This window comes from Ruditapes philippinarum, unplaced genomic scaffold (assembly GCF_026571515.1).
Source record: "Ruditapes philippinarum isolate M1 unplaced genomic scaffold, ASM2657151v2 ctg8230_1_1_1_1, whole genome shotgun sequence".
NCBI classification, from domain to species: domain Eukaryota; kingdom Metazoa; phylum Mollusca; class Bivalvia; order Venerida; family Veneridae; genus Ruditapes; species Ruditapes philippinarum.
The window spans coordinates 12825-31136 of record NW_026861818.1 but is presented as its reverse complement, the minus strand read 5'-3'; the positions used below and the strand labels follow the sequence as shown (position 1 = coordinate 31136).

At 32.8% G+C, this 18312-nt stretch overlaps 1 protein-coding gene across 1 annotated transcript; it reads right to left on the bottom strand.

Annotated features, from left to right (window-relative positions):
* Positions 1-1044: 1044 nt before the first annotated feature.
* On the bottom strand, positions 1045-15755 carry LOC132716938 (elongator complex protein 5-like). The gene is made up of 8 exons (XM_060700282.1): positions 15719-15755; positions 13617-13677; positions 9563-9643; positions 6434-6654; positions 5715-5893; positions 4941-5036; positions 2460-2560; positions 1045-1647 (listed from the first exon to the last, which is right to left on the bottom strand). Exons 1-8 carry the CDS (start codon positions 15753-15755, stop codon positions 1545-1547), a joined length of 879 nt encoding a protein of 292 aa, XP_060556265.1. The 3' UTR covers positions 1045-1544.
* Positions 15756-18312: the final 2557 nt, after the last annotated feature.

Here is an 18312-nt window from a genome sequence, read left to right as displayed (position 1 = left end):
GCCACGTGCTGTAACAGACTTGTAAATAGACAGTGATTGTTTGTAATGAAGAAATTTACAGTATTAATCATGATTAGTACATGTTGTAAACGACTCATGATAATGAACATTTATTAACTACATGTTACTGTAATCATCATCTAATATAAGTTTTTTCTTCCTTGAATTTATTTAAGCGTTATTCAAATAATCTATGCGTTTTATACTTATGATAAAATTATGTTTAAAATATAACAGTAATTTTGTAAAAGATGGAAGATGTAGCATGATGAGGTAAACTGTAACATGATACTCTAGGTGCGTACAGCTCCTTTATAATAGAGAGTTCCCTAGATCTTAATATACTACCATCACGGACACTGATATGTAAACACATGTATCATATAATATAGTTTAGATAATAAACGTAGTTAGAGCACATATATATTTATGTCGTTCATAAACCCATGACGTAACAAAGAGTTCTTAGCTTTTAAGTACAAAAACATTTATTACAACTGGATCGTTCTTCCATTCGGACATTTGTTGTAGTCCTTTCTATTTTTACAAAGTTATTAGAGAAGTTATTAAGTATTTACGTTCTTTAGGTTTTCGCGCTGTAGCATAATTATGTGGATGACTTTATATTGTTTGAATCATTGACAATACTGGAGATTAAACTTTAATTAGTATTAAGCTGGAGAGAATCAGAATTCTACAGAAACACATTGGTAGATGTTTGCGACATGATTTTTCAAGTGCAAAAGAATTAGCCCGAGCAGCGGGTCAATGTGTTTCGTGAATTACCAAGAAAATTGCTTCTAAGAAATGTTTATATGCTTTTGTAGACATAACTTACACCTGAACTTGTTAAGTTATACATCGACTACATCATTGACGATACTGGAGATAATACTTTAATTAGCATTTAGCCAGAGAGAATCAGAATTCTTATGAAAGACATTGGTAGATGTTTGCGACATGGTTTTACAAGTACAAAAGAATAAGTGCGAGTAGCAGTTCAATGTGTTTCGTTGACTAAATGTGAATTACCGAGAAAATTGCTTCTAAGAAATGTCTATACCCTTTTGCAGACATGAAAATCACATTGTATATTATTTCATAAAATCAGGTGAGATTTATACGATATTTGAAAAAACTTGGTGCTCAGGGAGCTTAATATGTTAAAATAATTAATTTTGGCATGATCCTATGACATAGTGACCATCCATTATACAATGATCATGCACCAAAGACATGGTCATGCAATTAACTTCTACAATGTCTATTCAATTGACTTGACATGAAGTTATGACATGGCGGTAATATCAAATTCTAAAATGTCTCTTTTTGTTGCATGCAAGCAATCCAATATTCAAATGTTCTTGCAACATTCAGAAGGAATTGACCTCACGTCTGCATGGCAGTGCTATCAAACACTCAAATGCCTGTTTATTTTTCATTCATGTACTGGACATAAACCAAAGGCATGGTGGCACTCAAAAGTTTCAAATGCTCTTGCCATATTTAGTATAAATTGGCCTCTGGTCTGCATGGACACACTCTCAGATGTCAAGGTCATCATCTGGATCTTCTTCATCAAAATCATCAGCATCATCAGGCTGATAAAATATTTTGCCTTCTCCAAAATTTGTAGAGTTGTCTTCCCTGTGAAAAAAACCATATCAATTAGAGGCTCAATAAGGTTACATTATTCTCAATTTCCAACCAAATATAGTTAAATAATATAATCAATTGCATTACAATAATAAAGGATTTAAAGAGTTGTCTTCCCTTTACAATATGGATAATATGTTCTTTGTAATTGATTAATAGAGTTGTCTTCTCTTTAAAATATGGATTACATGTTTAATGTAATTGATTAACACAGTTGTCATCTCTTTGAAATATGAATTACATGTACACTGAAATTGACAGACTGATTCAGTTGTCCTCTTTTTAAAATATTGAATGTATAATGTAACTGATTTATAGAGTTGTCTTCTCTTTGAATAAATATTACATGTATAATGTAATTGAATAATAGTTGACAATCAGTCTGTGCAAGTTGAAATAATTGAGCCGCGTCACGACAAAACCAACATAATGGGTTTGCGACCAGCATGGATCCAGACCAGCCTGCGCATCCGCACAGTCTGATCAGGATCCATGCTGTTCGCTATCAGTTTCTTTACTTGTTATAGGGTCTGTAGGCGAACAGCATGGATCCTGATCAGACTGCGCAGATGCTCATATTATGTTATGCGAGTTGTGCATGAAAGTCCAAGCCATTCTACCCACTCATTACACTCATTCAAGAATCCGCATTTTCTATTGGACAATTTGGTTAATTAAAATAATCTAGGAGGATTTTTGTATGAAAGGCTCAGCCATCTTGTACATTGATCTATCTGTGAGCCACAGTTTTCAATTTGAGAACTTGGTTTATTGACAGTCTCCATGAAAACAAAATGTTGTACCTGTTAACATCATATGTGTACGGTAACTTGACTTGACTTCTAGCCTCCTTTTCTTTATCTGTCAAGGTCAGATTGAAGGTCAAATTGGCAGTAGGGTCACTCTATAAAATACATTTTTTATGGTACATTCATCATAAATATATTTGAATAATGAAGTTCCAAGTATGGTAATAAATTAATCAAAACTAATCTTTGCAGAGACAGTCTGCAAACAAATAATTATTTACTTTTTATTCAGAAAATTTGTTCATTCATTGATGAAAATACTTCTCAAAAGAATAAAAGAATATGTTATTTGATATTGTAAACAATAAATAGCAATTTCTTTCAAAGGGAGGAGTTTAACCCCCTTGAAACATAGAATGAACAATTTTGTGAAATAGACAGAAGATGTTGGAAGATGAATAATCTTGTAAAATAAATAAGGAATTCAAAAGAATGAATAATTATGTTATATAGAGGTAGTCTTTTTTGATATGACAGACTGCTTTAAATGGGCTGCGTCAAGACAAAACCAACATAGTGCGTTTGCGAACAGCATGGATCCAAACCAGCCTGCGCATCCGCTCAGTCTGATCAGGATCCATGCTGTTCACTATCAGTTTCTCTACTTGTAATAGGGTTGGTAAGGGAACAGCATGGATCCTGATCAGACTGCACGGATGTTTTATAGAGTAAATCACTGCTTTATTATTATGAATGCATAAAATTGTCCAAAAAAAGGCACAAACCCTTCAGTAGTTAGGGTGATTATAACCAGTTTACAAGCAAAACCTTAACCAAGAATTTCTAAGCTGAAAAAGGGGCATAATTATGAAAAAAAATCAAGAGTTATGGGACTTGTGCCAATCATGTAAGATAATCACAGAGAACAAGCGTGTGAAGTTTCAATCCTTTCCCTTCAGTAGTTAAAGAGATACCAGCTTACACGCAAAAACTTAACCAAGGATTTCTAACTTGAAAAAGGGGCTAATTATGCAAAAAGGCAAATCAGAGTTAAGGGAGTTGTGCCAATCATGTTAGATAATCACAGAGAACAAGTGTGTGAAGTTTCAATCCATTCCCTTCAGCAGTTATGGAGATACCAGCTTACACGCAAAAAACTTAACCAAGGATTTCTAACTCGAAAAAGGGGCATAATTATGCAAAAAAGCAAATCAGAGTTACGGGAGTTGTGCCAATCATGTTAGATAATCACAGAGAACAAGCGTGTGAAGTTTCAATCCATTCCCTTCAGTAGTTATGGAGATACCAGCTTATACGCAAAAATTTAACCAAGGATTTCTAACTCGAAAAAGGGGCATAATTATGCAAAAAGGCAAATTAGAGTTATGGGACCTGTGCCAATCATGTTAGATAATCACAGAGAACAAGTGTGTGAAGTTTCAATCCATTCCCTTCAGTAGTTATGGAGATACCAGCTTACATGCAAAAACTTAACCAAGAATTTCTAAGTTCAAAAAGGGGCATAATAATGCAAAAAAGCAAATCAGAGTGATGGGACGTGTGCTAATCATTTTAGATAATCACAGAGAACAAGTGTGTGAAGTTTCAAGCCATTCCCTTCAGTAGTTATGGAGATACCAGCTTTTATGCAAAAACTTAACCAAGAATTTCTAAGTCCAAAAGGGGGCATATTTATGCAAAAAAGCAAATCAGAGTTATGGGACGTGTGCCAATCATGTTAGATAATCACAGAGAACAAGTGTGTGAAGTTTCAATCCATTCCCTTCAGTAGTTATGGAGATACCAGCGTACATGCAAAAACTTAACCACAGGGACGCCGAAAAATGGGTGACTGCATTAGCTCGATTATTCTGCGAATAGTCGAGCTAAAAACTATATTACACTACTGTAATAACACTTTGATGTGACGTCATTTGGGTTATATACAAACATATTGTAAAAGCGCGCTAATGATAGTGTTACATTAAAAGTGTGCGCATCAATGAATAATGATTCTTTTTAACAGTTTACCGTTCTTGTATCAGATGTAAGATAAATAGAATATTAAATTTGTGTAGATTCAATATTAAATTTATTAAACTTGTTGAATAAAACAATATTATGCTTGCCAGAGGATCAGTTAAAATGATATTAATCAACCCGTTCAATATTAAACCTACACTCATTCAATATGCTCTATGTAAATAACACATTGATTCTAAGATACTATTTCAAACCCTAGGTCAAAACACATTAAACAATGGATATTTCCACAGCAAATTAAAATTAAACATACGAGCCCCTTCACGACAAAACCAACATAATGGCTTTGCGATCAGCATGGATCCAGACCAGCCTGCGCATCTGCGCAGTCTGATCAGGATCCATGCTGTTTGCTTACAAACCCTATAACAAGTAAAGAAACTGATAGAGAACAGCATGGATCCTGATCACATTGCGCGGATGCGCAGGCTGGTCTGGATCCATGCTGGTCGCAAACCCATTATGTTGGTTTTGTCGTGACACGGCTCATACCTGTTTAGTTTCCATAGCAACAGTAGATGTATCAACATTTTTCACTTCTGTGACGTCCTGAATACAATACTGCTCATCCAGGTTAAAGTGCTCATCCTGAAACATGCCAAATTGTAAATATTAGAGATAATACAAAAAACTTTAACCAAAATTTTTTAGTTAATAAGGGGCATAATTCTGTAAATATTGTAGACAGAGTTATCCACCTTGTCAATCTGATGTACATTGTTACTATAAATAAGTATTGTAAGTTTCAATTGAATATCTCGAGCAATAATTGAGATATTTGACTTTACAAAAAACTTTAACCAACGCCGACACGGATGTGGACGCCGACGCAACTGCAATAAATCTCTATATTCTTCAAATTGTGGAGCTAAAAATGTAAAAAATTGCTGATTCGCAAGGAACAACAAAATTTTGGGATGAAATGGACAAATAACAATTCAAATACAAAATATAATTCAATCAAAATAAAGATACTATTTTTTGGGATCAAGATCAACATTTGAAACAACTGTCATGACTGTAAAATGCCCATGTTTAGTAAGGTAACAATTAATATATTCTAAAATTTCCTAAATAGGCTATTTGAAGTCCAGCTTTATCAAGAACATATTGAATATTTAATCTATGAGAGTAAACAATAGAGAGTTTTTGATTTTTTAATTTTGACTCAGATCCTTAAATCTTAGCAAACACGGGACCTGGTGTTGTATTAAGTACATTGACTAACCTTTACAAACAATATGTTATTATTTACTCAACACTTACAATTCTAATAACTTTCCCTGATAGTCTTTTATGCAGTGTATTACAGGCCACATGAAAATGACCTAGTTTTGGTGGTGTGACTTTGACAATGGTGGTTGCTAAGTGATTTAATAAAACTATGCTATGGTCGTCATGGAGATCTCTATGTAATAAACAGACAACTTGTTCTACTTCAGCTTCTGAAAATATAGGTAAAACAATCTGTGTAAGAAATTGCGAAGTTTTACATTGGTTTCTCAAAAATATGAAATAAACACTACCTAGAATTTTTCGATTATTTTCATCACCTAATATTATATGAAAAACACAATAAATAATTGTAAAACAAATTGTAAACTTATTTCATACTCAAGATTACAATTAAAATTTCCACCTTAATACTGATATCACAGATGGAAACTCATTCAACACATTTTAAATATAGAAATTTTATAACAACTTTTTCTTCTTTCACAGATGCCATGTAATTTGAGCCGTGTCACAACAAAACCAACATAGTGCGTTTGCGACCAGCAACTGCATGGATCCAGACCAGCCTGCATATCCGCGCAGTCTGATCAGGATCCATGCTGTTCGCTATCAATTTCTCCTCTTGAAATAGACTTGGTAAGCGAACAGCATGGATCCTGCTCAGACTGCACGGATCCATGCTGGTCGCAAACGCACTATGTTGGTTTTGTGGTGACACGGCTCATTTATATTACCAAAATGCTCATTACCCTGTATTTTAGCAGACGTCAATCTTGACAGAGCCTGACATGTGTAAGGTGCTTGACGATGTAACATCATTGGACTGAGACTGTCAATCACTATAGCAACATTATTGTTGGCATGGTGACCAGATCTGTTGCTAAGATGCTTCACAAGGTCAGTATCTACAGAGAGATTTTCAGCACTCTCCCATCCGAGAACATCTGTTGACCCATCATGAAATACAAGTCTGAAGAAAAATATCCATGACAAAATAACACAAGATAAAATGGAACAATGACTACTTTCCCCTCTTCAATACCCCCTACCCTCTCCAGGAAAAGCAGCCAAGTTCTTCAGTTGATTAAAGCATTGAAGACATACTAACACAATTTACAAAGTCTACTACAGTTTATATTTTTTAATCATTTAAACCTTCAAAACCAATCTTGCTCACAGTGTTTCTCTTTCTGTTTTTGGGGGTTTTATTTAATAGAAAGTTATAAAAAATGGCTAATAATGAACAAGACCCGTCACAGGACAATGTGCTCGATTATTAATACCATGAGCCTGCTTAATGTAAAATTTCCAAGTACAAAAGTTTAGGTACAAAAGGGCCATAACTCTGTCAAAACCTATGTCCAAATTATGGGCCTTTTAATAGTGAACTCCTATTATGCTATCAAATAAATGTGTGAAGTTTTGATCCATGCTTCAGTTGTTTTAGAAATGCCAACTTACAAGCAAAAACTTAACCACAATGTGACGCCGACACTGACGCCTTGAGTGAGTACAATAGCTCTCCATACTATATGATTATAGTGTAGTAAAGCCATAAAGGAATGTAACACCTTAGCCTGGTTATTAAACGGCACATTTCTCCTTGGAAACAAAATCTTAATTACTTCCTTAGAATCCTTTGATATTGTTGAATTAATGGTTTTAGAACATGCTAAATGAAGAAAGTGGCGCCAAAATTATTTTAAATTAAATAAGAAAAATGTAAACAAAGAAGTATTTTGACTTCCATACAAAATACTAGATAAGTATCACTGTAATTGTTATATAATAATGCATTTCTGTGGTAAAATGGGCCTAGTCATAAAACTCTCCATAACAAGGAACAAGTATTATTGAAATCTTTAAACAAAAGCAGTCTGATACCTAAAAGTTCATATTTGCGTCTGAAATAGTGCATGTGTAAAAACATTACTGGTTGCTATTGCTAAGGGAAAACAACAGTTCCAAAAGATGTGTACATATAAGAGAAATCAATACCCCCTAGGGCGGGGTCAATTTTGACCCCAGAGAAACTATTAAAACAAACTTGGAAGACTGTGACCCATAAGAAGATTTGTTATGCTTAATATCTAACCTCTAGCTCTTTGGGTTTTCTTAAAGAAGATTCTTGGAGTTTTTTTACTAAATATGTACATGATATAAGGAAAATCAATGACCTCTCAGGACGGGGCCAATTTTGACCAAAGGGCTTTTATTTGAACAAACTTGGTAGACACTCACTAGAAGATGTTTCATGCTTAATATCTAAGCTCTAGCTCCTTGGGTTTTTTTTAAAAGAAGAATTTTTTTATTTTTACTATATACATACATGTATAAGGAAAATCAATGACCCCCCCCCCCCCAGGGAGGGGCCAATTTTCCAGGGCTTTTATTTGAAAAAAAACTTGGTAGACACACACAGTAGAAGATGTTTCATGCTTAATATCTAAGCTCTAGCTCTTTGGGTTTTTCAAAAGAAGTTTTTTTTAAAGTTTTTACTATGTACATACATGCATAAGGAAAATCAATAACACCCCGCCAATTTTGACCCAAGGGCTTTTATAAGAACAAACTTAGTAGACACTTACTAGAACATGTTTCATGCTTAATTTCTGAGCTTTAGCAGTTTTTTATGAGTTCTGCATGGAATTAAATATTTTGGACAATTTTTAAAGGTGACCACCGAAGGATCATTCCTGTGAAGTTTGCATGAAAATGGCTTAGCCGGGCCTGAGGAGATGTTGATTAAAGTAAAATTTTACGGATGAATGCTGGACGAAAAGCGATCACAAAAGCTCACCATGTCACTTTGTGACAGGTGAGATAAAAATAGTATTCTTATCATGAGTGATGAAATTTATTTAAGACAATCAAACTTAGACAAAGAAATAAAAATGAGACCTCTAGACTATTTATATGGTTTTTCTTTGATTTGATTTCAGTGTTGTTATATTTTTCTCGTCCTCCGGGTTCATTGATGCCAGCACTATTGATGAGAGTTGAGTACCTCTCAAGGCGGTGCTAGGAGGCGTGAGTAATGTTGCACTTATTCATTATCCCTCATGTACAGACTCAGAGTCTGCAATTTACATGTAATTTTGTTGTGATTTAAATGCTTCCGAGGGATTATTTTGTTTCCAGATTTTTTTTCGACAAGGTGATCTAGTTTATGACCAAAGATTAGTGATCTTCAAATTTATGCTAAATATCATTTAGTATATCACTCCAACACAGGTTGTCAAATCAAATAATAAATGTAACCTCTAGTCTATGAACAAGGATTTTCTTTGATTGAAGCTTGTGACCTTCATTGTCCTTTTTTCTTTCTTAGAGATCACTGATATGATCATTCAAGTTTGATGAAGATCCAATCACAACTGTGACCTTTAGAGGGTAGACTGTTGATGGTTGGAGAATGGATGACAGATCAACTGCTAAATGCTCACTTGAGCTTAAACTAAGGTGTCACAAGCAGTTATCTCCCTTTGACAAATGAATGAAATAAGGTCAAAATGGATAATTTGTCCACACATAACTAAGAAAAAATGGGTCAAAGACAGAAAAAGGCCAGGTTGCATTTGTATACCAAATATCATAAAACTGTGATGCTACTGAGAAAACTGTTACGAAAATTTCATACCATTCACCAATTATGTTGAAATTTTACTAAGTAGATTAACAGGAAGTGGATGAGCAACAGACCTGAAATAAAATCCCACAGTATGGGACCACATGTTGATGCTGTATACCAAATATCAAGAGGCTGTGATAAGTAGTTGCTGAAAAAACTGATACTAAAATATTTTCCCGCCCACATTTTATAAACCAGGTTTGCACCTGTGCACCCTGGCCAAAAATCAAATGAAAGTTGATCATACCTTTGGTAAAACTCTGTGTTTATAAAATCTTTAAGGTAGTCTGGAGATTTTTCAAAACATACCACATGGACTTTCTCTACCCTGTAACAATCAAATATACAGAAAAATAAACAACAACAACAAGAAAATCAAGGTCTCATCAAATACATTACTAATCAAGAGAAACTGAAATACATTGAGCCGTGTCACGACAAAATCAACATAGTGGGTTTGAGATCAGCATGGATCCAGACCAGCCTGTGCATCCACACAGTCTGATCAGGATCCATGCTATTCGCTATCAGTTTCGCTACTTGTAATAGAGTTGGCAAATGCACTATGTTGGTTTTGTCTTGATGCAGCTAATGTATATTTGAATACTGTATAATAAATCAATTACTGAACATATAAGGCTTGTTTTTGATGATTATGTTACTTAAAAAAAAAGCTTGACGTATACAAATACTGTATGTACCATTTTAGTGTTTAAAAATGAAACCAAAAAAATCAGACATCTACAAAATTTACGGGTAAATTAAATAAAAAAAATATCAAAGTCTATGTAAAAGAAAAAAATTATTTAAAGTGAAACAGATTATTTTAATTACTTTAAACTATTTTAATTTATTTAAACTAAAAAAGAGCCACTGCCAGGTGGGGACAACACTCAAAATACTTTTTCTTAAAGCAAGTTACATAAACAGTTTAAAATTTAAGGTCAAGTGGGGGTAATTCTGATAATTTTTGTGCTAGAAAATTTTATTTGCAAACCTTGTCACATATGATGAGGTTGAGGATCAAAAACATATATTTGAAGTTTGAATACCTTAAAAAAATAAAGAACTTATAGTGAAGAAGCGAAAAAAAACTTAAATCTTGATGAGGTGATGCTTGGTGGGTGGGACAGCTCTCAATATACTCCCTATAGTCAAGATTAAAATGATGTGTATAATCTCCATATATACTGCCACCTATCCCTATTTTAAGTTTCATAAAAATGTTTTCTGAACTTTTTGAGTTAATCACAAATATTGTTAAATATGCCATATTCTAAGCCTATTTGTTGCCATAGCAACCAAACGTTATCTCTGGATCCAGTTTATGTGTTAAATTAGCCATATATAGAGTTTCATAAAAATATTTTTAGAACTTTTCGCATTATCTCGGGATCTAGTTTTGTGGACGGATGGACAGACGGACAGAGGGTAAACCTAAAGTCGCCTCCGGTTAAACCGGTAGGGGACTAATAAAACAAGATTTGCTGCATAGTAAATTATCTAATTAAATTGGGCTTGTGATTGTCGGCATGCCTCTTTGATTAGATCAAAGGTCTGTCGGGTTTTTTAAACTTTGTCAAAATAACCTGAATAAAATGTAAATGTCATGATGTGGTTTTATTTAAGCTAGCTAGGTACTGCAACATGTTTGCTTTCTTTTTTATATCTGGAATAATACAAATAGCAAAGGTAATTTTTAAACCTTACTTGAATATATGCAATAATAACAATTCAATAATATCAGGTCACAGAATTTTATAGCAGAATTAGAATGCATGCTCTTTAAAAAAAACTTGGTAAAGATGTTGATTAATATTAAGAATTAAGTCTGACAAAAATGTCAATTATATAAAAAAGCAAGCAAAAAAACGGTCATTTAACATTTTGGCATATCTAAGTGATTACACATGCCGGACCTGCTGATTACTAATTAATGTCGCGCATATACATGCCAGATATAATGTCAACTTAGTAACCAGAAATAACTTTTTATATACTAAATATCACTTAATCACTTGTTAAGAAATACATGCAGATCATGTCAAAGATCTGCTATTAAAAATGTTTTTTGTTCTGCTAAGACACAATTATTATGCGACATGACTCATTGATTTTGTAACGGGACTCATTTTTTTCAAACATGTGCATCGTCAAACCCATTGTAAGGAATTTCTAGATTAATCAGTGACAAAGTTATAGCCAAAATTAGCAAGAAACAAGCAAAATTTAGACATTTGGTCATTTATGAATGAAATTTAAGGTCTGTCGGTTTATCGGTTTAACTTGAATGTCTATCCTATAAGATTATTATGCTCAAGACAATCTATTTAAAAATAACAAAGTTATAGACACTAGAAGCAAAAAAAAAAAAAAAAGCAAAATTTAGACATTTGAACCTTGAATGTCATTAATGATTCTTAAGTTAGTGTGGTCTAATAAAAGGTCTTGTGGCCAAGTATGAAGATAGTACACCTGGAACTTAAAAATTTATGATTAAGGTCCAGTTTGTGGACAGCAATGGCATCGGCAACGCCAAAATGACTGTAGCAAAACCTCTTTTTTTTTCAAAAAATAAGTAGAGCTAAAAATAAAAACTAGAACTATCACTAAATGTGATTAAAACCCCTACAAGACTGCTTCAGAAATGAGGATGTTACTAGTTACAGAATACCTTGTAAAATAATTCATATATAGAGTTATGGTTGTGGGCAATTAAAGATAGTTGTGGTTCTTATATGTTGCATTTCCTTTCAATGTTGCATTTCCTTTCAATGTGGTTGGCCATTGATGAAGTTTTATTGAATTACTCTGTAATAAGTCCAGAAAGACAAGGAAAAGGAACAAAGGGCAATAACTCTATAAATACTGAGATATAGTTCTTGTGCACTGCACTTCCTCTTATTGTGCCTGACCATTGTATGAAGTTGTTCGAATTCCAACCAGTACCTTTTAAGTTATGCTCCGAACAAGGAAAAGTATCAAAGGGCAGTAACTCTGTATTTTGTCAAAATGGAGTTATGGCTCTGGTGCACTGCACTTCCTTTTAATGTCCTTGACAACTGTATGAAGTTGTATTGAATTCCAAACAGTAGTTTTCAAGTTATGCTCTGGACAAGGAAAAGTAACAAAGGGCAATAACTCTTTAATTAGTCAAGATGGAGTTATGATTCTTGAGCACTGCACTTCCTCTCGATGTGCTTGACCATTGTATGAAGTTATATTGAATTCCAACCATTAGTCTTCAAGTTATGCTCCGGACAAAACAGGCAATGGAAAAGTAAAAAAGGGCAATAACTCTGTACTTAGTCAAGATGGAGTTATGGTTCTTGTGCACTGCACTTCCCCTTATTGTGCTTGAGCATTGTATGAAGTTGTTTTGAATTCCAACCAGTAGTTTTCATGTCATGCTCTGGACAAGGAAAAGTAAAAAAGGGCAATAACTCTGTTATAAGTCAAGATGGAGTTATGGTTCTTGAGCACTGCACTTCCTGTCAATGTGCTTAACCATTGTATGAAGTTATAATGAATTCCAACAATTAGTCTTCAAGTTATGGTCCGGACAAAAGAATGCAATGGAAAAGTAACAAAGGGCAATAACTCTGTAATTACTTTAGATAGAGTTATGGTTCTTGTGCACTGCACTTCCCCTTATTGTGTTTGACAATTGTATGAAATTGTTTTTAATTCCAACCAGTAGTTTTCAAGTTATGCCCCGGACAAGGAAAAGTAACAAAGGACAATAACTCTGTAATTAGTCAAGATAGTTTTATGGTTCTTGTGCAGTGTACTTCCTCTCAATGTGCTTGACCATTGTATGAAGTTATAATGAATTCCAACCATTAGCCTTCAAGTTATGCTCCAGACAAAAAAGCAATGGAAAAATAACAAAGGGCAATAACTCTGTACTTAGTCAAGATGGAGTTATGGTTCTTGTGCACTGCACTTCCCCTTATTGTGCTTGAGCATTGTATGAAGTTGTTTTGAATTCCAACCATGAGTTTTCATGTCATGCTCTGGACAAGGAAAAATAAAAAAGGGCAGTAACTCTGTAATAAGTCAAGATGGAGTTATGGTTCTTGAGCACTGCACTTCCTCTCAATGTGCTTGACAATTGTAAGAAGTTATAATGAATTCCAACAATTAGTCTTCAAGTTATGGTCTTGACAAAAGAATGCGACCAACCGAACACCGGGTGACTCCTATATACCCCCCTAAACTTTGTTTTTGGGGGTATAAAAATCAGAGAATTGGTAAGTGTATACAGTATGTGTATGGCAAATAAAATGAGAAAAGAATACCTTTGGCACAGGTTATTTACAAGGCTTATCAACAGTGGTCTTCCGCTTTGCTTTACAGAATCTAAAAAAAAAAATCACTCTATTAGCACTAGTAGTGTTTATTGGAAGCACTTATTGTAAGCACTTATTGTAATTAATGAGTACTAGTAGTAATAATTGCAGCACTACTTAATCAGGTAGCAACCCCAGCTAAAATTTCAACTATTTTACTTTACAATGTTTTTTAAAGATCCTGTAACACATTTTTTTCATGATTTTATTTCATAAATATGATGCTCAAATTAACATTTGACATTATTGTAAGTTCCAATAAGCATTATTTATAAAGATATTACCGAATTTAACATATCATGTAAATAAAGGGAGGTAATTAGAAATTTATTTTCTATAAATTGTAAGTCAAATTTTCCAATAAGAAATGAATGCATATAATTTATTGACTAAATATAATATGCACAAATATTTGCAATACACATTTTACATATTCTTTGATGTTTGAAAATTGTTTTATTTGCATAATTATATATACATATATAATTAATTGCAAGTGTGGTATACACACAGTAACAATATCAATCACAAAACACACAGGATCTTTAAGTGTGTTTTAATAATAGTATTAAAGCAGACTGACTTAGAACATTTTAAATTTTGGAAATATCTTGAAAAATAAAAAAATGTTATGAAAGTTTAAAGTTTGTGAAATGTCCTGATTTTCTGGAACATTGTCACCAATATATTATATAGGGAAATGTCAGTCTGGTCGAAATGTCAAGTAGACACTGCTTGTGATGTCATCAGTCAACTTGCCTTTCCATACAATGGTCCAAATGCATGGTCAGAAATGTCCAAATATCTGGTCAGAAATATGTCCAAAGTACTAAATTACTAAATTGTTTGGGCAGGAAATACCTAAACAACCCAAATATAGCAATATTCATTTTTGTCTGTATAAAATATAGATTATGATAAGAAAATAAATTTATAGTTATGAAAAATATGACTTGGCTGGCTATAACTTTCATTCATTCCGTTGAAATGGGCAGTTGAGATGTTGTAAGAAAATAAACTTGACATTTGTGGATTTAGGTTCATTGAATGATTCTGATTATATAGATCTTTTTGCAATTTAAGATTAAGGTATGATTAAATCAATTGTCTACATCAAAATTTTAAGGTATAATTTTGTTGAAATTTCATACAAGTGTCCATTGTATTATTTTTTATAAATTTAATAGCTTAATGGAGTATATCTATATTTGGGTATATTTCCGTTCAAAACACAATGATAGGAAAATGTATATTTGGGTATGCTTGGTTATATTAGTGAAAGAACATATTGTATTCATTATATAAACAGCATTTTTTTTAGTAAAAAATATTTATTTTTAATATATTTGGGCAATATTTGAGTTTATCACATAAACGGCAGCACAGGAGTGTTACAAATAAAGCCATTTAATAAAAACGATATAACACTAGTGTAAAAACTCTTTGACGTGATGTCATTTGCGCTATATACTTGTATAAACATAGTGTTAAAGCTCGCTAAACTTAGCATTACACCATATGCGCGTCATTGAAAAAATACTCTTTTTATATTTATATGTGATAAATAGAACATTATATTCGTGTAAATTCAATACTGGATTTATTGAATAAAACAATATTATGCTCGCCATGTTAGTAAATATGTTTTAATAACCCTTAGGAAAAGGAAAGGCATTTAACTTGTAGTTATATTGCAGTTATTTAGCAGTTTTTTCAAATAAATGCCTTTTTTACAATTTTTTGCCCTTCATCTTAATTTGTAGGATTCCATTTAAACAGCAGTTCTTAAAAAACTGGTAAAAACTTGTGTCCAGCATTTTTTACCAGTTTTTCAACATTTAAAAATAAATGGTGATGTTAAACAATACTTACATTACCATTTTTTACAAGTTATTTTCTTGAACCATTTTTTTAAGCTAAAAGATTGTGACAGAATCTGCAGTTTTTACAAGTTTTATTTAAATGCTTTTAGGAAAATATAATTCATGCACACTAATATTCACTTAATACCTTGTAGTGCATCATAGCAATATTGTATGTGTACAACTCACCGGTGTGGGGTGTAAATTTACTTTCAAACTGAGTCATGCCGTCCAGAGGCAGCAAAAGAAATCACATGAACAAACCCTGCCGTCTTCTCTTTTTTTTTTTTTTAAAACTCATGAGCCAGATAGTTTGTCTGTACAATGTGAAGGTTGTAGTTTACAATGCCTGCGACAGAGTTGAAACTCAGACACTAGCTGTTGTATTTTATAAATTATACTGCTTGCGGTAACGTAATTTCAAACCAAAACAAAATTTCTACAGCATTCTTTTCTTCAATTTTCTTTCAAAAGGAAGCTTTGCAAAATACTATACAATAGTATATAACTTTGATTTCAAAATTACTGTTAGCTGTTTTAGTACCGCGAAAATAGGAACTTTCACTGTAAATGAAAGAAAGCATGTTTGACAGACAAGTTAAATGGTATGAAAAGACATTATGAAGTCCTACATATTATTATTATTATTGTAAAACAAATTTTTTTTTTTTTGTGTCTTGAGAGTGACTCACTCTTTCCAAAAAAACAATAGGGAGTAAAGACACTAGCTCTAAAATTTATCTGTTAATTGCTCTATAGTTAAATCTAGTCAGCATTAGACATCAGCATGTATTAATATAAAATTTCTGATATTTGGAGGATCAGATTGAGAATAGATATCTTATTTATGGCAATTGTTCAAAAATAATTATGTCCCCTCATTTTCTCATTATGTACACTTAAAACGATTCTTTATAGCTGACATATGCATGAATCACTTATGTCCACTTTTAACAGTTCTTGTATATCTTGTTTTTTTTGTTTTGTTTAAGCTAGACTTTAAAGCCCCATGTATTTCTTAAGAATTCTGTATCGAAAGGGTTTTACCTCTTGACACCAAATGTCAAAATATTTAGCCTTTGTATATTGTTTTTTACTAATAAACCCCAGTCGTTTCTGTATCGTTAGTACCTTCAGTACTTTGATTATGGAAATTTGATAGTCTGCAATATAACGTAAATGATGTACACTAGACAGCTAGGCCTTTAGAATATAAAAGATATCACCATCAAAGAAGAAATAAAATAACTTTTTTAAAATCATGCAGAAAGATATACTGGTATTTAAAAAGTCCCAGTATTTCCCAGTTATTATCCTAGAAAATTCCAGAATGTTAAAACCAGTCTTGGCTATTCTAGTAATGCCTAGGAAATACCAGTTACTGAGAACTAGGCATTTCTAATAATTTTTAAACAACTCATCAATTTCAAAGTTATACTAGGAATTGTAATTTATTTTCTGAGATTTCTAAGACTTAAGATTTTGCAAAATTCCTAGTCTTTAGGAATTACTTAGAATTTATCTTGTAGAACAAAATCCTTAACATCTGTGCTAAATTCCTTGAATCTTACATAAATTCCTAAAGACTAGGAATTCTCTTTGTTGAAAGTAAACAAGTAAATAAAGAAGGAAGACAATAAAATTGAAAATAAAAATGTTTTCTTTCTTTTTTTAAAGAAAACAACATACTGATCTAGATCTATTTAATAATATTTTTCTAGGATTACTTTTATTATTATTATTTAATTGAAATTTAATAATCAATTGACCTTAATGGTCAACCTGCATTATGACAATTTTGTCATTGGCCATTTAATTAATAGATATTAAATAGGAATATATAACCCAAAAAGAAATAACAAATGTTCAGGCACTCCAAGTAAATCAAAGACGTATTATAAACCTTAAGAAAATAATCAATAATTGACATCTGAAGTATGTAATTTTTATCAGTTGTGTAGAGCTATTTTTAGCGCTGTCAAATTGCATCCACTGATGTCATGCTTCAGTGCACAGGCTGTGTGTATAAACCACTTTATGCACGGCTTATACTGCCTGTTGACATTTTTATTGATTGTGATTTGAACATATGTAGATCTAATTAGGGGTGGATTTAAGGTGATTATTATTGCATAGTTGAAAATCCCATGTGGCAAATAGACTCTTGTGCAGATTTTTTCACGTGTCAAATTTGTGCATTTCCAAATTTTCACGAGTCAAAACCCGAATCTCCGCCTGAATTAAAGTAGGCCTATATGTGGCAGGTCATATTTATGCTGACGGAAATTAACGATGATAACTTAGTCTTTACTTAACCAGCGAACCTTTACGATTATACTCGAGCAATTTCCGTATATTTACGCTAACCGAGACGAGCATAATTTCATGACGTATTTAATACGTATACTGATGACGTAGCAACACAATTGTTTTGGAAACTACTGTAGCATTGTATGAAATTCAAGCGCTTGTTGGGCTAAAATAATAGATTTGTGAAATAAAATTCAACGATATAATTGAAATTATTCAGTCATTGTATTGACGGCAAAAACAACGGAACTACACGAAATTTTGCGAATCAAGCACATGTTACTGACGTAGTACACAGGTTTATTACGTAGAACACAGGTTTATTGTGCGCGCAATATTCAAAGACGGCAGACACTTCGTCTCATATCGACAGTGAACTGATATCGTCTCCCCAATAAAGACATACAACGAGGAAGGTGAAATAGCCCAAGCAAATTATCAGAAGAAGACCTTCAAAGCTGCAATCGGTGAAA